General features: G+C 43.9%; 1 protein-coding gene across 2 annotated transcripts in view; it reads left to right on the forward strand.

Moving 5' to 3' along the window:
* Positions 1-25936, forward strand: part of MXI1 (MAX interactor 1, dimerization protein) — a 55549-nt gene extending 29613 nt beyond the window's left edge. For both annotated transcript variants that reach the window (XM_068198020.1, XM_068198021.1), the window contains exons 4-6: positions 21414-21528; positions 22736-22907; positions 24047-25936. In XM_068198020.1, coding sequence (XP_068054121.1) covers positions 21414-21528; positions 22736-22907; positions 24047-24210 — 451 coding nt within the window. In that variant the 3' untranslated portion in view covers positions 24211-25936. The remainder of the gene's footprint in view (positions 1-21413; positions 21529-22735; positions 22908-24046) is intronic.
* The last annotated feature ends 903 nt before the right edge of the window (positions 25937-26839 follow it).

The raw sequence follows: 26839 nt of genomic DNA on the forward strand, positions 1-26839 counted from the left end.
TCTCTGACTCTGGTTTTTTCTCTTCTTGTCTGTGAACAGCAGTCTTCTTATGTTCAGTTAAATTTTGGTTTAACCCGTTCAACAATTACACAGAGTTTGTTTCAAGCAGTAGCAAGAGAATATTAGTAAAACAAAATGCTCTTCTCCTTTTTGAATATGTGATTTAACTTGGACTTGGTATTGCAGAGCTGGCAGTGTTTTCATGTGTACCCCTTTAATGTAGAAAACCCCCTAAAATGTATTTTAATATATTAAAGCAATTTTTAAAGGTCTACTGCTTGAAAATATGTCACTCCAGAACACTCCATTGGTTCTGCTAAGGAGCTGTTTGATTTGGTACCAAACATTAGCTGTAATATTTAAATGACTCCTCTTCTGGCTTTGATTTGGGTTTTTTTATTTGAAAAGACTGCAGTGACATTTATATAAGGGACTTTGTTGTAAAAGATTAAAGTTAATTTATATGTATTATCTGTCATTAATCCTCACACTGAAAATTTTTATTTAATGGGTATGTGTTTCAGTTTATCTCTGCTCAGGATGAGTCATAGCTTGCATTTAAACAAGAAACCAACATTCTTCTCATCTGCTGCAATATGTAACTAAAATGATATTTTTTAGTCCTTTAACACACCTACCAAAAAACCTGATGTGTAAGCAACACTTCATCGTTTTCTGAAAGAAAACAAGATAAAGCGTAGGACTGAAAGATGTAGTCTGCAAGTGTAATATTTTCTCCAAAAGGATAACAACTGAAATTCAGGCTAAAGGTGAATGTTGTGTGTAGTACAGAGAGTGGTGTTAGCTGTTGTCTGTGAACATTTAGACACATGGCAGTGTTAGGAGGATGTGGCCAGTGTGGTATTAAGGGAAGACACACAGCTCTGAGGTGACATCCTGCTGCTCTGTGAAGTGGCAGTTCTGGTAGACCAATACAGCGGTGATGTCTGTCAGAAAAGTTACATCTCCTGACAGAACAAGGAAGAGTTTTGTAATGCTGTTGATCAGATTTAAAAAATAAAAAATAAAAACCACCAGCATTTTTCTGTAGATCATACATTGTTCTATTAGGTTTTGATGATGATTGCTTTGTAATACAGCAGAAGGAAGGAAAACAAAGCTGAGTAATTCAGTAAAGAATGAGTTATGAGAGCATATTTTTCTTATGGTAACAATAATTCAGTTCAAACAAAAGATAGACCAAGGAGGTAAAGAGACCTTGAGATCACTGAAAATAGAATTTTCTGAAGATCTTGCAGAATTTGTGGCTTTGCAAAAGTACATCATTTTGAAAGAAAAAGTCTAAAGGAGACAAACATCTAAACCAAGTTGCTAAAAGTTTGTTTCGTGTAAAAGCAGAGAGTGAAGTGATGTAACATCCTTTCTCTCTGATATCTTTTGAGATGATCAGAAGCAAAGAAGACAAACACATAGTAAGGATCAAGTACTGTGGTTTTTAGCCTGACTCTTACCAGAATTCCCCATCTTGCGGTTCCTCGCCCATTCTTTCTTTGACGTGAGAGACTGTTTTTTGCAGTGGTTCTCCAGGGCGGTTTCTCACCCAGAGCTGACTGTTGTGCTCGGGTGCCTATCTGAGGTAGTGGATAAGATAAACAAAAAGCCCTGCTGAAAGTTGAGGAGAGAACAATGACCTGGGTCAGCTTGCACTGAAACATGGGGGCCTTCTGAGGCTCTGCAGCATTTGTACCGTTTGGATCTGTTTCTTTAGAATAAGGCTTTGAGTGTGTCTTAGGAAAAGCTTTTAAGGTAGGGCTTTTAAATAGTGCAGACAAGCTGTCTAGGCTGGGAAAGATAGAAGGAAGGGAAATGAAAGTATGGTGAATCCTTGCTACTCTGAATAGACAGGGATGATTGTGCTTTTGTCGTGCTATATATACTTGCCAAGGCAATCTGATCAGTGTTTGTCTTGAACCAACTAATCAATGTGGTGTTGAGTTCAGTGCTATTTATCAGGAGAGCTGGAACAAGAAACAAATCCAGTAAATTTCATTTGTTCTCTGAAGTGGGCTTTGTTTTCATGCTAACTTCATGTAGCAAACGTTGACAGTACATATTGTTTTCCTCATTAATAAAACTTGGAACCTGTGATGTTCCTTGCAGCAGTCAAACTGTATCCAACACAGCTGAGCATGCATCTTTCTTTGACACATCCAAAGGTCAGAGAATGCACTGATCCAACTTGCTCCTTGTGGGAACTGTAGCTAAACTCTCCTGTCTCCAAGGCCAGTGTGGAACAAGAGCTGGAGGTAGTTAGCTGTCTTCAACTCTGTTGTTTGGATGACAGATGCCTCTCTTTTCAGCTGGGACTAACAATTTTCAACAGAGCTGCAGCATGTTTCTCTGTTTTAGGAGATCTGGATAACTTATTATAGTGCTGCTCCTGTTTTTGCTTAACCTGGAGAGGGTGAAGATGGTGGTTTTTGGAGTAAAGCTGTCAGAGAGCTGTTCTTTCTGGGTACATTCAGGCTCAGCCAGCATTATTTAGTGTCAGTCTGCCTTTTGCTGTTTCTTTGCATTGCTCTGAGAACTCACCAGTCACTGGTGTAACACTGGGGAAGGCTGACCACCACACTTGCTCATGCAAAGTGCCTCCTTGGGCAGAAGCAGCATTTTGATTCAGTTACAACTGAAAGTCTGCAAAGGCTTTGTTTCACATTGGCTGGGTTGCTGAACATTCTGAACTCTGAGTACAGCTGCTGCAAAGGGACAGTTAGTCTCCATGCCAAGATTTGAAGGAAACAAAATGATCCACATTTCATTTCAAGTCCTTTAGTACTGCTCATATAGGAATTTCTAGTTTCAATATGATTTATTTTTTATTCAAAGAGATGCAGTGAAGAATGTATGCATGCCTATCATCCTTTCTGCTCCCAGATCTCTGCACCTCCCTTAGGAATCCAATAGCTGTTGAAGAAAGAAGAGGAAAAAGAACAATACTACTATTTTGGATGAACTGTCACAAAGAAAAATGTTTTTGTTTCAGCAATGTTACATAATAAAATCACTGTTATAAGCCATTTTTCAGAAACATATTTATCACAAAGCCCTTCTTAATTAAGATGTGTTTGGGGCACTTTCTGATGTGTTTTTTTCTCCCGTGGTGTAGAAAGAACTGTCAGCACAATCTGCTTGGTCTTGTCATAATGGTCTGATGCTGAGAATCCTTTCATCGTCCTGCCTCTCAGAAGGGAGACTTGAGAGGAAACCCCCATCTTCGAAAGAAACATTCTCAGCAGTCAGGTCTCTGCACCAAATCACAGGTCACCAGTCTGAATCGGAGTGCATCATTGCCAGCTGTGGTTCCTGAATCTCTTCCCAAACTTGCATCCTCAGATTTCTACTTGGGTGCATTGCCATAGTTTTCTTTCAGGCTGAACCCTCTCCAGTTCTGTATATTTATGTTTGTCCTCAAAAAATTATAAAGACTGGGCAAATGCCCTCTCTAATCAGTGAGCTTGAATCTCTGGTCCCAAGTAGGAAGTCAAGCATTCAGCTTTCCTGGCTCCTTTTTCAGTCATGTCATGGCTCTGTACTTACCATCTCTCTCCTAAATGGATCTCTGGAGACTTTGCAGGCTTGCTATTTTTTTTTCCCAGGGTGCTTTTTGAGGTGCTGAGAGCCAGCAGTCCTGATGTAACAACTTTTCTTCTTCAAATGACTTACATTGCTCATGGGCCTGAAAGCATTGCTAGCAAAAAGCCAGTTGGGAATTTCTGCTGTAGGGAAGATGAGGTAAGAGGAATGTAATTTTGAGACAGATCACCTGTTAACAACAAATTTCAGGACCTTGTACTCTTGGGGCAGAAGTTGGAGTTGTATGTGTTGATCTGCATCTGGTACATGCAATAATGTAGCCCATGCAGACTTGTAATAACCAAAGGAAGTGAGATAGAAAATGAAGGAAACACACTCTTGTTGTCTTTTCTGTATGTGGCCCATTTTTACCAAAGTATGACAGCTTTGATAACCTCTAACCTTATATTGCAAGGGAAGATGGGAATAGTGGGATGCCCCCAGGTGTCTCCTGGTGTGACCTCTGCCATGTGAGAAGCAGAAACATGCATGGAGCTGATGCCTGGATGAAGAAAAGGAGCAGGGACAAGGTTGCATTGACCCAGTCCTTTGCTTCATTGATCCACATCTCTTGCCTTTTCTCTCCTTCACACAAGTTTCCCCTATCCCACCTTCCTTCAAAACTTCATGCTCACTCCTTGTGTCCCTCTCAGTGTCCTTCTGTCCCCTCAGTGCTGGCCAGGCCCAGGAGGTGCTGCTTGACACCTTCTCCCATAAGGAAAGAGAAGATGGACACAAAGTGTAGGCACATTTGCTGCTTTGGGAGGCAGCAGTATGGTCTAACTCCTAGTTTTGGGTGCTGTGATGGTAAATGCTAGTGTGTGACAGGTGTTCACAACCTTACCTGGGAAAGGAGAGATGGGCTTCATCTTGTGATTACTGTGGTTCTTGCCTGGCTGCAAATGGTGCTGGTCACCCTGAGTAGTTTGCATAACTGTGGGCAAACAGACCTCACAGGTTTCCTCCCAAAAAGTACATGAGAAAACCATAAAACAGTTAAATAAACAATGTGAAACCAAGGGTCAGGAATTTTCCTCACATGAAACAAGTGGATAACATGGACAGGGCTAAATCAGGGGCCTGGCAGAACATAGCAGTAGATGGTGTAATTTACCAATGTTCCTTCTGTCCTTGGGAGTTTGAATTTGTGTGGAAATACAGATCATCTCTGCCTAGTGATCTTTGTGGTTGTTCCTTATAGTGCCTGTGCAAAATTAAGAGTATCCTGATTTTCAGAGGTGAAACAGACTTGAGTCTGTTAGATGCAGGCTGAATCTCAGATAAAGATTTTGGATTTGTCTGAGTCTGGAGGAATGCAGAGGAATCCCTGCATGAGTCAGGTTTTCAGCCCAATGTTCCATTAAGAAGGCCTAGGGGCTGTCTTTTGAAGCTATACTTTATGGGTACACTGCTGCCTGAGCATCATTTCCCATTAGCCATGTAATAAGATTTTCTGTCCCTCTTGCCTGTTAATTATTTACCTTTGAGAGTACATTCATAAAGCAACATTACTTATTTAGGAGAAAAATGAAAAGCTTTTGCAAAGCATGGATGCTTTTCTCTCTCTCTCTTTTTTTTTTTTTTTTTTGGCCTGGGAGTTCAGTACTTATAAGGCTCAGGATGAAGAACAGATTGCTGTGAATGGGAGATTTTGCAAATGAGCATGTTCAGCTCACAAAAGGTGAGGCAGGAAAGGGGATGTAGCAGTTACAGAATGATCTGGTAACTGTACAAGGGTTTCTGCACAGGAGGGGCTGAGGGAAAGAAGGAGGATTGGTACAGGAAAGCTTATTCATGAAGCCACCAGTGGAAACAGGACATGAGTTTGAAATGCAGCGTTACTTTTATAGAAGCAGACTCAGTGCATGGTATCAGCGGGTTCACACATGGTCCGGACTGATAGCAGTTCCCATGGTAAGGGTGTGGTTTTTATCATGGTACGTAGTAAGCAGCTGCACAAAATTTAGTCATGCTTGCAAAGTCAAGTGCAGGCTGCTATCTCTGAGTTGTCTGGTGGCTGAGCCAGGGTGGAATATCTAAAAGCATCTGAATCATTTAGAAGCAGAGCTCTTAATGGCTCTTGGGTGAATACTTGCTCCTTCACTTGGGCAGTGGTTGCTCCTCTCTGGTTGTCTCTACAGTGCTGAAGTTATGCCGAGTCATTTGGGGAGCAGTGCCAAGGGTTCCTTACTCTCCAGGACAGTGCATAATGCAAAAACAAAAGGTGGGCATTTGATAGCCACTGCTCTTCTTGTGATTAAATGGGTGTGTTTGTAGTAAAAGGGTAAGGACCCTTCCACATGAGTGAAGGCTGGCAAAGCCATACAACCATCAGGAGGGATATGTGGAAAGGTAGTTGATGCCAGATTTGATTTTGCTGCATATTTGTGTACGGGAAGATCTCCCTGTGAGCATCCCAGGAAAGAAAAGGAACAGAACAGGAAGGTTCAGAGGTGAGGTCAGGCCCTGAGGAGCCCACTGTGGCTGTCAATAGCCTTGAAGAAGAGCCTGGTCAGCCAAGAGTGTTCCAGGACCTGACAACAGGAAAGTACCAGCATTTCCATGTGCAACTACAATGTGTTAATCTCCTCTTTCTCTCGGAGCTGGATTTTGCAGGAGGGATTGCTTTGGCTCTCCCAGGAAGTTATGGGCAATGTGTCCTCCACATTTTCCTCTCAGGAGAGACTTTACAGTACTACTTAAAGACACAACCTGCTGAAAAGTTGGGTAATTAATTCTAATTGCTAATTCCACATGGTCAAAGCCCAGCCTTTAGATGGGAATTGTTCTGCTCCTTCTGGAAACTCAATGAAATCGTTCAAATTAGTCATTCTAAAAGGAGGGGCAGTGCAGCAGTTTTATTGTAGAAATCAGAGGCTAAAACAGAGGTTTGCTTTGTATCTCCCATGTCTTTTATTTCCACCTGTTTGCCCTTGTTCCCTGGGGTGGGTTGAGTTGTGGGTTACCCAGTCAGGTTTTGCCCAGCTGTGTGGGAATCTTCCATACAGCTTGGAAAATACCATTCATTAGCTACACTCCGGTAATGCCAGGAGGCCGAGCGTGGGGAGAGTTGGCGCGTTTGCCCAGATGCACGCTTACGTGCAAGCGCACACAGAGAGCTTGCAGTTAAAAGCTACGTGCCCTTCTCCTTTTAACTGGGGAAGACAGCCCCAGCTGTGTATACAGCTTGGTGTTTCCCTTTGATCTCTGTTTGTTTCCAGTGTTTCTCATAGAGAAATGGCTCCTCAGAGCTGTCTGCCCTTTTCCAAGCTTGCAGCTGTGTAACTGCGGAGCTTGCTGGGGTGCAGGCGGTTTCAGCAGTTTGGGTGGGGGGTTCCTCTTCCCTGCAGTCCCTCCTGTTGTTTGCTTTGCTCCTGGTCTTTCCTTGCCAATGTGCACAGCAGGGAGCTGTCTCATTCTGCTAATGGAAACAGTGCCTTGCAGATGCCTCAAGATCCTCCCTTATACTTTGCTTGTTTGCTCCTACACACATGGCATTAATGCCCTTTGCCAGCTGCAACTGCCACTCTGGAGCAGATCTTCTGCTCTGTCACCCAGGCCAAACCTCAGAGAGGTATCTGGAGACTCAGCGTGCTGCCCCTGCAGCTGGGTCGGGCTCTGTATCTAAAGGGGAGCAAGAAATTGTGTTCTTCAGATTTCTGTGGTTTCTGAAGTTTTCTGAAGCTGACAGAGATGGGGCTGAGAGGAGCCTGCAGCACTGATTTGGTGCCCTCATCCCAAGGCAGGATAAGCTCCATCTAAAGCTTTTTCTGGCAGGTGCCAATCTAGCATGGCCTTAAAAGCATTTGACAGCAGGATTGCATAGGGAAACAGTGCAGCCTGTTGCCCTCATTAACTGTAGTTACTGCTAGAAAGTTTTGCCTAACATCTGACTAAGAAGAAAATTATTTCAGCATTGTTCAAGGAAGGAAAAAAAGCCATCCAAAGCTGAGTGCCTCTGTGAGTGTGAAGAGTCCCAAATGCTGAATATAGCAGTCAACTTTCCTAGCAAGAATCACTCTGTTAGACCATCAGAGTATGCTGAGGAGTTGTGGCTGAGATAGGCAAATGTGGGAAACAAAATACATGGCTCTTTTCTTTTTCCAATGCATGTGTTCTGAACCCACTTCACCTAACCCAAAGAGCAACTTCGATGCCAAAAAAAGTGGGAAACTGGATGGGAACACTTCATCTCCCATAGATATTCTATGTAATAGGACCCTCTTAGGAAATGTGCAGAGCCTGTTGTCCATGGTGTGACCTCTTTTAAACTTTTCTTGGCTTGGAGAAGCAGCTTACAGGCTTGGTATTCACTGGAAAAAGCACTTATTTGATATATTTCAGTGAAGGGATTGCAAAAGGAGATAAGTGAAATCTTATATCTAGTGTCATATACTTCAGGAAAACATGTGAGTGAAGGCTCTCTGGAGTCATGAGTGTCTCTTGGAGTTTCTCTGAGTTGTGTGTTGTGGTGAACTCTGCAAAGAGTACATGTGGTGGGGACAGAGCAGAATGGGAAGGGGTTTGTACTGTGTGTTGGGCACACTGGAAGTGCTCAGCAGCTGTCAGAATGGAAAGCTGTGGTACACATGCAGGGGACTCCCATAAGCCATCCAGGGAAAGCAAATTGCACCAGGTGCTTAAAGAATTTTTTATTTTTTATTTCAAATGAGCTTTTTTTTAAATTGTTCTGTTATTTAAAGTGAAAATATTATTAATCTTGCCAATTCTTGTAGTCTTCCCTGCAATTCTGGTGGTACTTGGGGCAACCCAGCACCCAGAGTTAAGTGTTTCCTATCCCCCACATAAAACCAATGAACCAGTGTTATCTTTGTATTTAAAAAACAGAAAGAAGAGGAATCATCTATATAGGTGTTTGTTTTTTAAAATAGTGTGATGTCTGAGCTGCTATGGTGTATATTTTTATGGGGCCTAAACCATAATGGGATTAACAGTAGGGCATCAGAAACTAAAGGTTTTAAAGTAAAAAGTTTTATGACTCTATGATTGCAGTGTCAACAATACAGCCTTCATCTTGTCTTCCTGATTATGACTAAACTCCTTTGAAATTCCATCTTGAGAATTGCTTGGGACAGAGGTAACAGAAGACCTCAGATAGATTTTTGTTGCATATATGGAGTAGTGAGGAATTACTGATCTAATTTGGGAAATGTGGCCATATTGTATTCTGAGCCTTATTAACTACCAGAGAAAGCTGGATGAATTGGCTTCCCAGAGCATCCTGGTCTCTTGGCTCTTCCCACCATTGTCATTGCTGAGCTCCATGAGCACCTGAAAACCAAGAGTAGCTATAGCTGTGCAGTACTGCATGAAGGAATTAGGATTAGCTCCATTTTGTGGATGAGTGGTGAGTACTTCAGTTCCTAAAGGATTTACCTGGGGTCATGCAAGCTGTCTGTGGACAGGTCTGATTCTCACTTAAAGGTCTTGCCTGCTGCATAACCCTTTCCTGCTTGTGGAAATGTCGTCTCCAGTTTGCTACTTTGCCCTTCCTGAAAGCGCCTGCAAGCTCTGCCAGCTCCTGGCTAGCACAGCACTAGGAAAGTCAAAAGGTTTGTCCTTCTGGTTTGTAGTTTGGCTCTTATGCTGAGGAAACCCACCACAGGCTTTCTCTAGGTGAATTGTGTTTGGAGAAAATGAGCTTTTTATTGTTTTTTAGCTATGATTTTTAACAGTAGTGTTTTTTGAAACCAACAAAGAGTCATCCCAGGATGGGATGCAACATAGAAAATAAAATATCTGATTGGTGAAGCAACAGTGAATGAGGCCCTGAGAGTGACATAAGCACTACAAAAGAGCAAGGAAGGAGGGTGTGATTGTGATTATAAAGTGGTGCTGCTGCAGGTATTTCTGTACGGTCACGTGGTTATTTTCTCAATACTGCTCTGATAGCAGAGCAAATGGAAACCAGTTTCCACCAAACCAGATGAGTAGGTGTTCCAGCTTCTCTCTCTTTTTCTTTTTTTTTTTAAATAATTTTTCTTTCCCAAACAAGCCATGAACCTTTCAGTGTCTGGTTTGTTCCAAGTGGGGTCCTAACCCTTCTCCTGCTGGGAAAATACAAGGTCAGGAAGCATAAGGCAGCTAATCCTCCTACAAATGTTAGTTTACTCAACTACAGCTGTTCTTGGTTTGGGGAATCAAATTTGTATCCATTTGTGGCATTGAAGATCCAGACAGGGGTCATAATGGTCTTCTCCAGCTGATCAAAAGTTCACTAGGTAGCACGTCCTGTGCTTCATTTAATGACTTTTGAGCCCTGTTGAAAGCACTAGAAGTTTTGTAGTTGAGCTGAAGCAAATGGAGCAATTTGCATGTCTTACAGATACATTTTGTCTTGCTTCCAGCCCAGGGAAGTTGTTTTCCAAGCAGCCAGCTCCATGCTTTTTCCTTGTTTGAGCCATCTTACATTTCCTGGCCTTCACCCACTCCTACAGGAGAGAAAGAAAATATAAGGAAGGTGCCCAGTTAAAGGGAAAGGGCAAGGCAGGGGGTTTGTGTTGTTCTTTCCCCCTGAAGTTTATGTTGTTTTAATTTTCTAGGTGATAAACTTGGCCTCTTTGGAAGAACTGTATTGAGAAAGAGTTTGTATTAGCACATCACACCAGCTAAGCAGAGGCAGGGTGTGTTTTCACACTCTCTGGTGCTTCCTTTCAAAAACTCTTTTTTTTCCTGGTACCTCTGTATGTGTAGTTCAGGACATGGCTCACCTGCTGTCAGTGTGCTGGAAGCTATACTCTGTTTAGGCTCCTCTCCTGAGTAAAAAGTATAGGTAACTTGAGTTAAAACCATTTGTCACTTAATATTAGCCAACTCCTAGCCTCTTGAAATACAGTATTGCTGGTTTTTCTGTGCAAAAATTCTTATCCAGTAAGAAAAGTACTGCTAGGATCTTTTAAGTTCTCCTTCCTACTGCTTTTTTTCAAAACATACATCAAAGAATGACCTTGGCTGGTAATTCATTTTCCCTCGGAAGTTTGAGGTTAAATTTAAAATAATTTTACAAGGTGAAATTACATGCACTGCTTCCCTTGTTCCAGATGTATGCCCTCTACTCCTGAAAGGTACAGTAGATATTTGATGACTCCTTAAATATTTCTGACAGTGTGAAGAGATATTAGATGAAGAGCACATGCTTTCCTTCTGGCATAAAAGATTTTGTGTAAACAAGTATGTCAAATGGTCACATTCTTAGAATATACTTTCATTAGGAATTTTCTTCCATGAGGTAAGCTTCAGAAAATAGATGTATGTGATGGAAGAATTCTTAGTGGCTATAACTTACCTGTGTGATTTTAAAAACTATGTTAATGACAAAAATAACTTCTAGTACCAGATCAGAATTTATTCTTGATACTGACAAATTTCCCACTCATGATTTTAAAAACAGGAAATATGTTTTTCCAAGTAACATTAATAGCATCCTTTACTCCTTCAGTGATGTACAAATGTCTGTCTTATGAAAAAAAAGCTTGCTTCTTTCAGCTGGTTAATGAAAGTACAAGTTTGAAATCTGACTCTATTTGGAAGGCATCAAAGTCCAAGGTCTCTTTCAGTAGCATTGCAAAGAAGCGGAGGCTTTGAGGTACTGTGTGTGCTTCTACTGCTGTGACACCCTGTGGACCAGGGGGAGCTTTTCCACTGTAGGCAGCAGACCAGTCCCTGGCTACTCTCCAGCTGCCTGCTGAGAAGCTGTCTGCTGCCTTGGGTTCTGCCAGGCTCAAGTGCAGGCATCGGTCTTCAAGGGTCTATGCAGATCCTTGCTAATTCATCTGTTTTCTGGTGTGCACCATCTTTGATTTCTTCTGGAGAGGCTGGAAGGACCTGGTGACAGTAGATCTGAGCTGGAGAACTTTCCCATTGCCTGGCAGTTTTAGAGGCCATTAAGGATTATGGAGTGAGAGCATCCCTGCTTCTCAGTGTCTGACTGCAGAAGCTTTGCAGGAGTCCAAATACCTCTTCATTTCAAAGGCATTGTGCTTAGCCAGGAAACCTCTGAACAGAATAATCAAGAATAGCTGGAGAGTTTGGAAAATCTTGGCTATCTTTGCTGGTGACCTAATTCTAGCCAGTAAAGCTGAAAATCTGTAGATTGCAGCAAAGCAGGTTAGTGCCTCCTTGCAGAGGAGGTTTCATCACAGGTTTCTGATGAATGGCACAGCTGCTTTGCAGGCCTGTTGGCATCATGCAGGAGGACTGCGCTGACTTGGCGGCTGTGAGCACACTTTGTATCCCTAGAAGGATAATTACAATGGTATTAGTGAGAACCAGGGCACAGGACACCGCTGGCTATTTGAAGAGCAGGTCTATTTTTAACCACCTTTTAACAAAGATAGAGTTTTTATTAGCCTGGGCTTTATAATTAACCAGCCTGGGTTGTATGTTGGTGTTTACAGCTTTCTTTGCATGTTCCCTGATAGTCAAATATAGGATTATAACCATATCTTATGGCCAGGGAAGGAAATTGCAATACCTGCATGCTTGGCAGCACATTGAAAAGTTGGTGGCAAATGATCTTTACCTACATGTGGCCATACTGGCGGCACCTGGGCTGTGTTTTTAAGTCAGAAGGAGAACGTGGTGCAGAGCATTTGTGGCCTGTGGTGGCTGTTGGGTTTAGCATCTTGTTGTGAGCACAGCTCAGCCTAAAAGGGGTTTAGCTGGTAACACTGTCTTTTGTGCTACACTAAAATATAATTAGTTATATTCACCAGGGATTAAAATACTTTCTGACTGATGTCCAAGATTGATAATAGGAGATCCTCAATATATAAATTTAGGGGGAAATCTGCTCCAGAGCATCTGTTGCTGTTTGACATCTCTTAATAGCTGTCCAAATTTCTTGCAAGGAATGACATAGAGGAGCTGGGAGTTGGGAAGAGAAAGTGGCAGACGGGCACTGAGGTCAGTGTTAGACTGTATGAAAATGAAGGGGTGAGAGGAATGCCAGGCATTGATTGATTCCATTCCTCTGCTGGGCAGATGGCCACCTATGCTGCTCTCATCGCCTTCTCATTGTGAAGCCCAGGTTACTGCATCTGATCTTTTTCTACTGAGTTGAAGCAGTCCTGTCTCATCAGTGCCTCTGAAGATCAAAGGGGTTATGAAAGGATGAGCAGTTGTGTTACTGACCAACTGTGAGTTCATTCTGGAGGAGGCACCTTCCAAAATGGCATAATTTTTATTACTGTGAGCATCACTATACAAAAGTTTTTGACATGGCCTTTTCTAGTTTTGGAAGTCATGAGATTACAGTTAGTCTCTCTTTTTTGTTTTATTCATTTAAATGAAGCTTCTGTCTTCTAGCCCTATAGTTTAAAGCAGAAAACCTCAAGATGTGCAACAAATAGGACCCAAAGGCCCAGATGTTATGCTGTGAATAAAATTAGTCCTAGATATATCACTTCAGCTTCAGAATCATAGTTTTGCTTTTGTATAATTATTTGGGATCTGCTTGATTTAGGAATTTTGAGTGCAGACACAAGAACCTGTTTCAATGTCTGTGCATTTGACAACTGTATACTTGTTCCAAGGAGTTTCCAATCCAGGAGACAGTCGGAGAGGAGGACAGAAACAAAGCCTGGACAGGCTGAAGGATTGCAGCTAGTGATAGCACAGCAGAGCAAACAGTACTGTGAGAGGAGAGTGAAAAGGAAGGTAAATAGAGGCTCAGTGTGAGATGAGAGCAATCCTTCTCCCTGAAGTGCTGAGATGAGGATGGGACTCCCAAGTTTTCAAAAGTGTACTGCTCACAGCTGTGTCTGCAGTGCTGTGGCTTTGAATCCTGGAAGTGGATGCTCTCTCACGTGTCCACGTAACTCAAAGTGTATGTAGGCCAACCCCTGCACTCACTGAACACTGTGATTTGCACTTAACATCTGGATAGTGTGAACAGACTGATCAGCCACTGGGAGATACAGCCAGGACTGTCAGTTACCACTCCACGCTGCAGCCCAGGAGACACCTGCAGGAAATCCAAATCTTTCAGCCAGATCCCCCATATTTCACCAAAGGATTGGAGGCTGCCTGATTTCCCCTCCCTCCATCCCTTTTTGAAAACCTTGATTTGCCTTCAAAATCATAACATAATCAGGAGAGCCCTCTCAACAATGTTCAGTTTTATACCCAGAAGGATCCCAGGAAATGCAGAGATTTTGACAGCTGTGTGATGCAGAGGGAGGTGGAGAGAGCATGTCTTTATCCAGGCTGCAGTAGTAGGCTAGAAGGATCCATGTTGGAATGGACCAGTGGTGGCAATACATCACTTGGCACAAGGTTTGCTGGTCTTGCAGCTTCTGTTTGCCAAGAATCTGAAACTCTTCCAGAGCTGACATCAGTGATGAGTGTTCCCATCTAGAAGAGTTGGGGGTAGAAGTAATTTCTGTGTAAGCTGGCCATACACTCATGCTGCAGTGCAAGGCCGCACAGGGCTCAGGGACAGTCAGGGTTTGTAGCATGGATGCTTCCAAAGTGTACAGTGAGAGGGTGAGCAGTACATTTTCAGGTAAAACCCTTGCTTTATGCTTACCTTAAGGCTTGCAGCTTCTGTTGCAGATGGGGGGAGGAAGGTGTATGTGCCCTAAAATCGACCATTTTTTCTTCAGTATTTCAGTTGCTTGGTAAGATGCTCCCTTTCCAGGGTACCTGGTTTTGGTTTTGTCTCTGAGGTGGCCTTTGGACAAAACGCTGCAGTTGTGGAGTACATCACTACATTGCTGTTTGTGTTTTGTTTCCACTTATGGCCTTGAATCACGACTCTGCTTTCTTATGCACTGTGCCACCCCTTATCTGCCTGGTACATGGCTTGTCACCAGGCAGAGGTACATTGATTTATGTGACTTTGAAAAACTGCATTGCCTTGGGATATGGGTGTTTTATTTCTATTATTGCTCTTACCATTGTTAGGTCATAGATCTCATCATTTGCAGTTTGTTTTTCCTTTGCCCTTGATTTGAGAATACAGCTGGGTTCATGTTCATCTCTAACTTTTGCAGACAGACCTGTCATGGTTAAGATAAGGTTGAAAATGTTGCTTGTAGAACTTTTTTGTTCCTTTAAATTCCTATTTATACTATGTTGTCAGGTCTTTTTATTGTCAGTCTTAAATTTTCATTTCTTTGTTTATTTTAAATGGTAGATCTTTACATGTAAAAATTTAAAAATATGAAGGATTTTTTCAGTTAATTTTCATGGCAGATTTTATTAGCTTTTGGAATAAAAATACTCCTACATGCCAGGGAGCCTTCGGTAGAAATTGACTGGAAACAGGGTCAGGCGAGCAAGTATCCTCTTCCAACTGGGAGCAAACGCACGAAAAGAATCATGAGGAGAGACCTGATTTAAAAATCCAAAAGCAAAGCTTGTTGCGAGTGATTTCACAGCTCAGGTGGAGAGCATTAACTTTTCGCTGTGCATTTGTGAGTCAGATTTCCTTGTGAAACGTGTGTCCGTGGTGCCGTGTGGAAGCGGGGTGAGCGGGTGTCAGGGTGTTGGTTGCAGGCTCCGGGCGCCCCCGCAGCGTTACTGCGTGACCGCTGCAGCACGGACCGCGGGCTCGGCCCGCTCCTGCCTCCTCCAGCCCGCAGCCAGGCGCTGGGGAAAACCGCTTCGCTCGCTGGAGACGAGTGCTCGGTAAAGCAGGGAGCGGGTACCTCGCTGAGCGGCTGGGCTGGGGGTCAGGGACAAGAGCAAGAAAAAAACATCGAGTGGTACGATGGCTGTTGGAGATAAGCAGCCTCTGACCTGTGAATTGCTTTTAGAAGGAAAGCGTGCTTTCCCTGCCCTGTGGTTTTTGCATGTGTTTCTCATTACTTTTACCTCAAAATCATTCTCGTACAGTGAATTATTGATGTGGGGTCACATGTGTTTCTTCAGGAATTGCTTTCTTTAACCAGTGATCCCTCCTGAATTTCTTAGACAATCTGTTAGGCTCTGAAATCCAAACAAAGTTGGTGGTTTCTAATTTCAGGGTTAAATTAGATTCAACTTTGAAAAGGCTTTGAGGGAAGGAGAGACATATGATAACGTCCTTCTCCATGTTAGGGTCCTCCTTCTTCTGGTTCTTTTGGTTCTATTTTTTTAACATCTCACAAAGATCAAGTGTCTGATTTAGCCTCAGTGGAACTTGAGCATATACCTAATATTGAGCACATGCTTAAATCCACTGTTGAATTCAAGCCCTATAGACCTGGAGGCATAAGTACAAAAATATCTGGGAAATTCTTTTCTTTTCCCTCTGATGCTCCCTTCTTTCAACATACAAAATTAAGAATTCAGCATTTTGAACTGCTGGAGGCGAGCTGGTCATTTCCTGCTGGGAGGGAGGCTTGATCTTTTAAAGATGGGAAGAGAGTTTGTGTGTGTGCGTGTCTGTGTGTGTGTGTTTTGCAGATGTTCAGGCCTTGATTCAGCAAAGTCTCTCAGCAGTGTCTGACGGGGGGATAGAGCTGAGTCTGGTAAACCTGCTGCTCCACAGCTGAGCGTGCGCGCGGTTGCCTGACTCCTCAGCAGAGAAAGTTTCTTTTCTCAGTTTCCATCACTTCTGCTTATGGTGGAAGTTGGCAAGAACCCTGCACAAATCCCAAACCACTTCTGGCAAAGAAGCTGCTGTCTCTGTGGCAATGTTAACATTCAGGGATGGCTTGTTTCTGCAGCATTGACCAGAGGAGGATGGAGCAGGCGGTGGGGGGCACCCTTTGTCAGGGGCTGCACAGCGGCTTGGCTGAGCCCACTGGGCCCAGGAAGGGAAACTGCCAGTGGCCTTACAGCCCTGGGCTGGCCCTTGCAGGGACCCGTCGGGCATTGTTAGGGGGTTAAGTTTCCAGCCCCTGTGTAGCCACTTTGTGACCAGCAGACACAGAGCTTGGAGCTGCCAGCACAGGTCCCTCAGCTCTCTGGGGACTTCCCAGGCAGGGAGGAAGCTGGTGGCTTTGTGCCTAGCTTGCTATGGTGCAGGGTGTTGTGCTAGGTTGATTCCTACCCAAACTCCTGAAAAATGTATTTAGAGGTGTGGGGGAAGGAAACAGAGACTTTTTTTTGCACTCACACCTTTTTCTGCAGTGCAGTTTTGATTCAGGCAAAAGAGAGCCCAGTTCCTGCAGTGGGATTTGCATGTGTGTTGTACACTGAGACAGCTGAAGCTGTGAGCAAAAAGCACGCATAAATAAAGGCTTCCTCCCTGTGCTTTATATAACCAGAGTGGGTGATGTCATTGGGAGCTGGAGAAGAGAGCAGGCTGTGAAATTACAGCCCTCTGCAGCCAGACAGAGCCAAGTGCAAGGGGGGGCTGTACAGAGCAAGAGCCAGGCTCCTCTCTGATACAGGCTCAGGACAGAGGACCTTGGAGGGGAGCTGGGGGGGTAGAAGTAGATAATCCAGATACAGTCAGATAATCCAAATTGCACAGTCACAAAGGGAAAGCAGGGAGAACTGCAGGTGCCCAGTGAGCAGCACTGGGGCTGCCATTTTAAGGGCCAGTACTCCCTTCTTTCACATGCAGCCTTCTACAGCTTATGGATCTGCTGGAAGGGCTATGGGACTGCTGGGCTTTTTCATCCTTCTTCTGCTTCAGTCTCCTGGCCCATTGCAGCTCATGGCAGAGAAGAGAGCATCCTTTCCGTGCTTGCCCTCCACATCCCAGAGAAACTTGCTTCTAGTCTCTTCCTGGCCCCAGAGGAGGAAGCACAAGCAACAGAGGGGCTCTGTCCTAGCCAGAATGGCCAGGTGACATAAGATAAAGGGTGATCCTCAGCTCTTTGGGACAGGGCTTCTGTTTGGCTCTGGGTTTCTGAAACCTCTCAGGTGTTTTACTCCTTTTTTGGTCATCCCAATGCCCCCCCCCCCAGTATGGGAATCTCAAACAGGAGTTTTCCCTCTCATCGAGCTGAGCAGGAAGAGGGGACCAGGCTCATCCCGTGGGAAAGTGGAGAGCCCCCTTCTTTCAAATCCTTCACAGACTTCTCTTTCAACACATCAAGCATCTACAATGTGCTCAGGATGTTGCTGTGAGAGCCTGATTTTTTCCCACTTTAGCAGAAGGAAGGGCTCCAGCTTTTCCCGTCTCCCCTGCAGGTAGCATGCAAAAGCTTTGGCCTCTGCTGAAACTGGAATTCTCCTTCTGTCATCCTCTGTCTTCCTCAGGATCAAGAGAATGAGAGGCAGCAATCCTTTGCATCAAGCCTGCCTTGTTTATTTGTTATATAACAATATGGGCTTTTAGACTTGTTTTTCTAGATATTGGCAGATGCGTCAAATATTGGCATAATCCAGTGGTTTACATGGAAAGCCGTCTGGCTCTGTCTGGAGGCTGCACAATGCTGGCATTTTCATTGAAAACAAGAGCCCACAGCATTGTCAAAGCCACGTTGCAACAGAGTCCAGGTAAACAAGGGGAAAGACACTGGCTGGCATCATGGCCTGACCTGTGGAATTACAGCTGCCCTGGGGCAGCTCCAGGACTTGATAAGAAAGATTAATGGCTTTGCAATTGCTTTCTCTCTGAAATGGTCTTTTAGCTAAGTCTTCTGTGATGGCTTTCAAAGAATCACAAAATCATTGAGGTTGGAAAATACTTTCAAGACCATCAAGTTCAACCTTTGATGCATCACCATTTTGTCAGCTAGACCATAGCCCTCTGTGCAACATCTAGTTCAGTGAGCAGTGACTCCATCTCCTTCCAGGGCTCTGAAGTTTTATTTCTGATGTACCCATCAGTCTGTCAGACCTGCAGTGTGTGCTCTGTGGTTTAAGAACCCATCATGGTCCACTGGGGCTGTTGGAAGTTAAGAGAGGTCAGGAACTGTGATTGAGTTAGATTTTAAAAATAAAAAGGTAAGGAGGCAGCAGAGGGGTAACAGCTGGGGAAGTTGTTTAGTTGGATCTGTCTAAAGGAAAGCAATGTGCTCCAATGCCAGGACAGTTTGCAGGCTTGGTTGCTCCTTCCCATCCCAGTGTGGCTCAGCTTGGAGTGTGAAACAGGGGAAAAATGCAGAGGCGGCACAAAAGAAATGGCTTTGGTCAAACCTCTTTGAAACCTGCCTTAGCTCAGCCAACACCACCTGCCCTGCAGTGTGCTTGCAGCCTGAGCCATGCTATGTGCCCTTGTGAGCTTATCAGCTCATACCACACTCATGTCCCAGGCAGGTGGCCCCTCCTGATGTGTTGGTGTGCTGGCACAGGCCATCATCCCTGCTGCAGGCCACTGCCTTTGGCCAGCAGCCAGCAGAGCCACGGGCAGGAATGGCTTCTCTGAAAATGGTCTGCATGAGCCTGGGACAAGCAGTAACCTTCTTCACTCAACTGCAGTCCTGAGGCACAACGAGAAGGTTTTCAAGTGTCCAGGATTTTATTACATGGCTGGACCTTTGCCTGTAGCTTTCAGGTGCTTAACAGGGTTGATGTTGTTCAGTCTGCACATAACCCAGCTTTTGACGTGGCAGATCAGTGCCACCCTTTTGATTTTTTGATTGCTGTCTCAGCAATCCAGCCAGTGCTTGCTCCTGTCTGAAGCTGATCACTGGTTCCAGGAATTGCAGTTCCTGGTGCAGCACCTTCCCAGTTCCTGGTAAAACACAGTGCTGAGAATCAGCCCAAAGCTCAGGCTGTAGATGTGTTGTCCATTTATCTCTGCATTTGGGAATGGACTGTGATGTCTTTGCCACTGCTTAGATGTTGATTCCCCAAACTTTTTTTTCCTGTTACACAAATAATTCGATTTTCACCATGGGCTGGTAGTTGCCTTCAGGACTGTGGTGCCTGTAGCAGATGCTGTGTAGCCCCCAGATCTGAGCTCTGCTCGATCTGTGTTTTGAACTTGGGCTGATCTGTAGGTGAAGTGTGTGGCTGGAGCTGATACTTGTGCTGTGAGGAAACACATGTGCTCCGTGCTGCAGCTTGATGACTGTGCTCTGACAGCTCTGACTCAGGGACTTGCCTGTGTGGCCATTTAGGAAGTCTGTGCCGTATCCAAAAATTGGTTTCAAACCCCAGAAGGTCTTTGACCACAAGATCCTGCTCCTCTTCATTTCTGTGCAAGAAGTCAGTGTCCAGTCTCCCGAGGGATGACACAAACTGTAGTGCCAGTATGAACCAGCAATACTTTTTCATTGCTTACCCTTTTGGTCATCATGGGACACAGGGCAAACACCTGTAGTGGCTGCACTCCTGACCTAGCTCTGTGTTGAAAACTGGGTTCCTGGTTGAAAAAAATCCCCCCATGTCAACCATATAGGTTTAATGACAGTGAGGTTTGCCCTAGAGCAACTTGAGAAGTAAGAGATGAGATTGATGTGATTACTGTTCTTTCAGTTTGATTTTTGGATTATGATTTCCCTTTCCCCACCCCTGTATTTGTTAATGTTTAATGGAAAACATGCTTTCTTCAAGGCTCTTGCTGGTAACATGCAGCCCTGTGATTGTTATTGAAACAGAATGATGAACCCTTCGTAAAGAGATTTATGGTAGAAACTGTGAGGAGCTCACAGCTTCAGCACGGCCAGTGAACACTCCCCTGTGCTGACAGTTCATCAGCAAAACCCCTGACCCTTCCACCCTTAATCATCCTTGCTTGTCACTGACATAATTGCCTGATTACAGACTCCTCTCCCCCACCCCTTTCAAACTGGGTGCAATAGTGCATTTGAAAAACAAATGGAAATGAACTGTCCATGCTCTTTTTTTCTTTCTTTTTTTTTTTTTCTTCCCCTGCATTGAGATAGATCAGGCTAAGATTCAGTTTCTTTGTGCATGAGCAGGGGCTGGGATAGGCTTTCAGGAGTCTTTTGCACTGGTGTTTCTTGCATGTGAATGGTAAAGCTGATGTCATTGTGTTATTGATTGGGATGACAACTTTGGACATAAATCATTAATGTCTGGGAAAGAGAGAGGGAGGGGGAAAAGGCAGCTCACACTCGATAGTTTTCCATAAATCTGCTGTTCATCCCTGCATATGTGATCTAGAGGAGGAGACAGTGGGAGCAGTTTTCCTCTGCAGCCTGAGGAAGATGTGCGTTGCCACTGCTGCCTGAACCATGTACTCCAGAACATGTTGCCATGTTCTGCAGAACATGTTGCCATGTTCTTGCCATGTTCCAGCAGTGCTGTTGTGCTGGAGCCTGTCTTTGTAGATGTGAGCCAAGGTCAGAAGTCTGCCCGGGGGAAGGTCTTGGGTTCTCTCATTCCCACAGACCTTGCACCCCTAGCAGCATTTCAGACCTGGGCCCAGGAAGTAGTAAGAGTGCAGTTCTTGGGAACTACTATGCCTCTCGCTCCTTGAATTGCCACCAGGGATTGTTTCAGTGTTTTGAATTGACCTTTTTTTTCCACTGATGATCTTAATTTCATGCAAAAAGGTGTTCAGGTCAGTTCATATAGCAAATGTCCCTGAGCTAGCAATGAACAAGCATGCAGGGGGGTAGCAGTCATTCAAAACTACTTTCATAAAAGTTCTTCTCAGCAAAACAGACAGCAAATACGTCAGAGGAATCCATGAGATACTTGTACCCTTTTCCTATGTGCCTTTGCCCCTGCACAAAGTTCATCCAGATGGGTCAGATTATCAGTTCAGACAGCAAGAAAATAAACAGTGTCTGTCAGAGGTTAGCAATAAGGAAAGTATTGGTGAGCAGCTGATGTTTGAAGTGTAAATAGTTCAGCAGCAGTCTGTGCTGGTACCTGAGGGGAATTTTGTGATGCGTGGAAACAAGGAAGCCTGAAAACCGCCTCGTAGGGTGGCAGAAGTGAAAGAAATGACATTCCCTTGCAGAAAGCATGGCTCTGATCCTCCTGTTCTCCCCTTGCAGCCGAGCTCACCTCCGTCTGTGTCTAGAACGCTTAAAAGTTCTGATACCGCTCGGACCAGACTGCACCCGGCACACCACGCTTGGGCTGCTCAACAAAGCCAAAGCACATATCAAGGTAAGAGCTGCCTTTCCCTGCTGCTTTCAGCGTGGGCTCTTGGGAAGTGCAATGCAGTTGCTCATCCTTGCAGCCTAGAGCTAGCTCTGTTGAAGGAAACAGAGTTTTGGCACTGTTAATAAATAAATTAATTACTTAATAAAAAGAGCAAGCAAGCCTTGCCCCCTTGATTAGCCATTAATCATTGCCACAAGCCCTTCTGTTTGAAGAGTCCATAATTAACTCCTTAACTACAAAAATGATGGATCTGAAGAGCAAGGATCTTGTACCATATTGTGATAATTTGTTGACAGCTGCATCTCTTTAAAAAAAAACATACCTACTGCTGAGTGACTGCATTTTGATGGGGAATGCAGCTTTTTTTCTGATGTGCTAGTGAGTTTCCACTGCTGAAGCATTAGCACAAACCACAAGACTGTGAGACAGGTTTGGCTTGCTGGAGTTCCATGTGTGGACCTTCCAGCTAGCCCAGCGCTCTTCCAGCTCCACTTTTGGCAAAATGAGACATGAAAAGAAAATGCAGCATTGTCAGTGTCTGGAAGAGGCTGAAATACTTCATTGCAGGTCAGGATATAGAGAGAGAAGATGGGTGATGAGGAAGGAAAAGTGCTGCCAAAGGGACAGAGTTAACCTGAAATGACTCCTCCTTATGCAATGTGCTTGTTGTAGGAAACAAAGAACAGTGCCCTGGTAGATTTCCCAGCTGTGATCAAAGAAATCTGTAGTAGGTTATGTAAATCACTCACTGAATAGAAAACTGTTTCTGAGAAATCCTTCTAAACCATGCAGTAAGGAACACAGAACTCCCGGGCCACGTTTTTATGTTGGAACAGCTCGTAAGAAACCCTGGAGTGGATTGGTTTAGGGGTTTGAGGCCCCTACGTGGGCAGAGGCGGTAATGCAGGTGTCCAATCCCGGGCGGAATGACCCACAGACTGCTGCAATTCACAGCGTTTCCCCTGGAGAGGCTCAGTCCTCAGAGACCCTTTGTACTAATGGGTATGATTTATCAGCACCTGAGAGGTGGAAAGATGTGGGGAGAGGGCATTGTGCTTGGAGACTGCGAGGCAGCTTGGTTCAGGGCACTTGTAGCTTGAATCCTTCTGGGACTGGGAAGGTCTAAGCATGGCAGGTGGCAGGGTGGTGGAGGTGGGAGGGAAGGAGAAAAGGATAAAAGCAGTTACTGAGTTATATTTGATCATGTCAGAAACTTGAAGAGGCTGAGAGGAGAAGCCAACACCAGCTTGAGAACCTGGAACGAGAACAAAGATTCCTAAAGAGAAGACTGGAACAACTACAGGGTCCTCAGGAGATAGAGCGAATACGAATGGACAGCATTGGATCTACCATTTCCTCGGATCACTCGGACTCGGAGCGAGGTGGGTGTCGCTGAACCAGCATGGAACTGCCAGGACTCTGAAGTGAGAGAATGAGATTCATACATTTCTTATCTCTTAGCCTCCCCTTCTCATGGCCTTTGGTGTTTAGGTTGCTGATTCTGCTCACACACAGGCACATACACACACATACATATGGAGAGTTTAGTATTTTGCATGAGTTCTAAGTCTGGAAGAGTTGTTGTTGCTGTCAACTTGATCTGATTTCAGTGGTATTGAAAGAGATGGTGAAGTTGAGCTGCTCATTGTGATTTTTGGTCTGCTGAATCTCTTGGCAACACAAAGAGGAAAATGTAAGAAGATATTAATGAGACTGGAACCAATGTTTCACACACCTATCCCCCGGCCCCCCTACCAAACCTCCCATTGAGTTCACCTCTTCAGTCAAAACTGGCTAGATATATCTGAATGGCTAGCTGAATTAAGATAACTTCCTTTTTAAAATATCCCTGCAGTGGACAGAACATTACGCACAATAGATGGTTTGATATTTACTGACAGACCAGAAGATACTTTGGGTGTGAGTCTGTAGTTTAAAACAAAAATCCTTTGGAAAATTCCTGAACAATATGGGAACCAAGATACCTGGTTAATTAGATCTTTGCTTTTTAAGTCTTTCTTAAAAACAAGATGTCTGTTCCAAAATCCACTGAACGTGTATGAGAGTAACCCAGATTGCGATGGTAATTCATTAAAATTGTTCATGGTCCTGGCTTTGGCAATATAATGTCAAGCAACTAGCATGTTCAGGGTTAACTCCATGCTCCATTTTCTCTCTTGCACTCAATTTTATCTGTTTCTTCTTTTTTTCTAACACTGGGGTATTAGAGATCCAAAGAAAGAGGTAGCGGGACAAGCTCAGTGTGTGGGGTGGCTCAGCTATGCTGACAGTGTGGCTGGCATGTGGAGGAGTGAAGCCCCTTTGCCAAATCCCTAAAAATGCCTCCAAGCTGGTATTAGTATCTTTATAAATAATGACCACAGCCCATCCCATTCCAGGGGAAACCTGCCAGATGACCACTTCATTGCCTGTGTTGGGGAGTCCCAGGAGCTCAGTGGCATGAAGGGGGCAGTTGGGGGTGTGGTGCTAACCTGTGTTCATTTCTCTTTTCCCTTTCTAGAAGAGATTGAAGTGGACGTTGAAAGCACAGAGTTCTCCCATGGAGAAGTGGACAATATCAGCACAACCAGCATCAGTGACATTGATGATCACAGCAGCTTGCAGAGTATTGGGAGTGATGAGGGTTACTCCAGCGCCAGTGTCAAGCTCTCGTTTGCTTCCTAGAACCAAGTGAGACAACAGTGCAGGGTGAATGATTTCACTGGGATGATCAAACTGGGTCCTAGATGCCAGTATCCTCTTTCAGAATTGACATATTGACAGCTAGGCCTGGAGAGACCTGTATATAAAGCTTTTTGGGTAAAGGAAACCTCCCCAGAAACCCATATTTGTCCATTTGGTCATGTTACCAATCCCAATTTTTGCTGGCAAAAAGTTAGGCCAAATACTAGTCCCTTTGCAGTCAATGAAATCCGTTTGTTTCTGTGGGACCTGGATCTAGACCTTAGTGATGAAACACTTTGTTTTGAATTTATTTGAAATTGTTTGAAAGAGGATACTAGAGACTCATCCCTCTCTTTCTGTCATGAGATCTGAGAAATGTCAAAATTTCTTACACTGCATTCAGATTGAACAACCTAATTTAGGCCCTTCTGAAGAGCTTTTGTGGTCCTGAAAGGACTGTATCCTACAGTTTACCACAATCTAATGCTGTCACAAATTACTAGGAAATCTCAGAAGGCTTACGTAGCCTAGGAATAACAGTGACAGTAATGATTAAGGTCTCATTCTGTGCCCAGAGGGAGAGGGACAGCGATGTTCAGGGGAGAACACCATTCAACTCAGCTTTCTGTTGGACATCATTTAAGCAGTGAGTACCTCTGAAGCGTGGCTAAAGCGAGAGGTACACACCTGTAATCTACCAGCACAGGGCGGGCTGTCAGGCCTGGGGCTGTGCCAGCGCCAGCAGATCCCCGGTAGATGTGTGTCCCTCGCAGGCACACGGCCAGCTGAGGGCAGAACGAAACCAGCACTCGAGAGGTGACACACCAGACAGTCATGCCCAGATACTGAGCCACTATGACCTTTTTATTTGAAGTGATTTTTTGATAAACATTTGTAAATGTGTTGGGAGGGAAAACACCCCAAGTCTGATGCATCTTTTTAGAGCTTGTCCATATGAAACCTTAGATGTCTTTTATATGAATTTATGCCATGAAAAGATCTCTGTTTTGATGAAGCACTTGACCCAATGAAATGCAAAGATCCTTTTTTTGCCATGCACATAATGGATGAAGGTTGTGCTAAGCTGGAAGAGGCCAGGTTTGGTGGGGGTTTCTTCAGTTTTCTTTTTAGAATCATTCCCTTTGCTGACTTTTGAAGTTCCAGTCCAGTAGTTAACCTAGTTAAGCTCAGCACGTCTCTCATGTTAATGTAACGTTTTGACTGCACGTCCTGTTCCCAAGGGCCTTGCCATCTTATCTGTGCAGGTGCTGTTAAGAGCTGTTATAGCAAATGTTTTCTAATTTTCTCCAAGACAAGCATTCTAACCTGCACTTTGAGGGCTTTGCTTTTTTATTTTTGTCTTTTTAATGGCCAGGATTATTTTTTTTTCCAAGTTTTAAAAACCTTAATAGAGTCTTCACCTATGGCATTGTTTGAAACTTTGTATATCCTTAAGTAATTTAATTACCCCTCATTACTAAGAAAAAAAGAGGAAAAATGCTTTATAAAATTCATAACTTATTGCTGATTTGAATGGGTTGTTAATTTCAGTCCTTTAGATTTTATTTTATTGTTTTAGATAGGGTTGGGTAAAAAGAGGTAAAATAAAGTAAAAAAAAATAAAAACAACCATATTTAGCAGTGCAGTGGAATTGTGTTTAAATGTTAGCATATGGTCCCCATTAAAGTAGCACTTTAACGCCATTAAACATTTCTGTATCTGAAATGAGTTGTGTTCTTCCATCTTGGTCATTCCTGTCACTTCAGCCAACTGCTGTTCTTCTTGTGCCCTTCGGTCCTGCGGTGACATCCTGAGCGAGTCTCATGTAGACTTTAGCACTGTGATAACTTGCCTGTTTAAATATTCTGATGTTTCCCCCACTCTCCAAAATGTGTCATCCCCTGTAAGATGCACAACACACATGCTTGAGTAGAGATATAATCTTTCCATGGCTGTAATGAATGATTTCTCTCCAGTCTGGGTTTTTTTTTAATTAATTTGCTTACTAAGTTTGCATCTGGTTGCAGTTGTTAAACGTGTTTTCACTTGTGTGCATGTAATCCAGTGTCTCAGTCCATCTGTTCTTCTTACCTGACAGGAGCAGGAGTCTGCCACAGAGTGAATTAAGCTCTAGGTTACAAATGGAGCCCAAGGGCTTTGAAAGAAAAAAATGCTGCTTGGATTTACGTTTGAGATCTATATGATCTCTGAATGACACAAGACTTGAAACAGTCTGTAAAGCGGTGAAAAGTAGGAAACTTCAGCATGGCATTACTTACTTATTATTCTTCTTGGAAGTGTTGACCACTGGCAGTGCTGGTGCTGAGCAGTTGGATACCAGTTGGATTTATTTATTTATGAGCCCTTTTCCATAGCTGTCCCAGCACCTCCTTTTTCCTGTTATTCCTGTTCATGTTAAATGCCCACTTGGGAAAGCAATACAACAGCTGAGAAGCACTGAAACTCAAGGGATGGAGAATGGCTCTCCTAGTTGGTATAAAACAGTGACATGTCTATGGTTGGAATAAATGCATTTGAAATGTTTGTTTGTAATGCTCTGGGACAGTTTGGTATTTCCTACCTTTCTAGTGATGTGATCTCAAAGGGGTCCTGATCTCAAGTGCAAGT

Source organism: Anomalospiza imberbis, chromosome 8 (assembly GCF_031753505.1).
Source record: "Anomalospiza imberbis isolate Cuckoo-Finch-1a 21T00152 chromosome 8, ASM3175350v1, whole genome shotgun sequence".
NCBI classification, from domain to species: Eukaryota; Metazoa; Chordata; class Aves; order Passeriformes; family Viduidae; genus Anomalospiza; species Anomalospiza imberbis.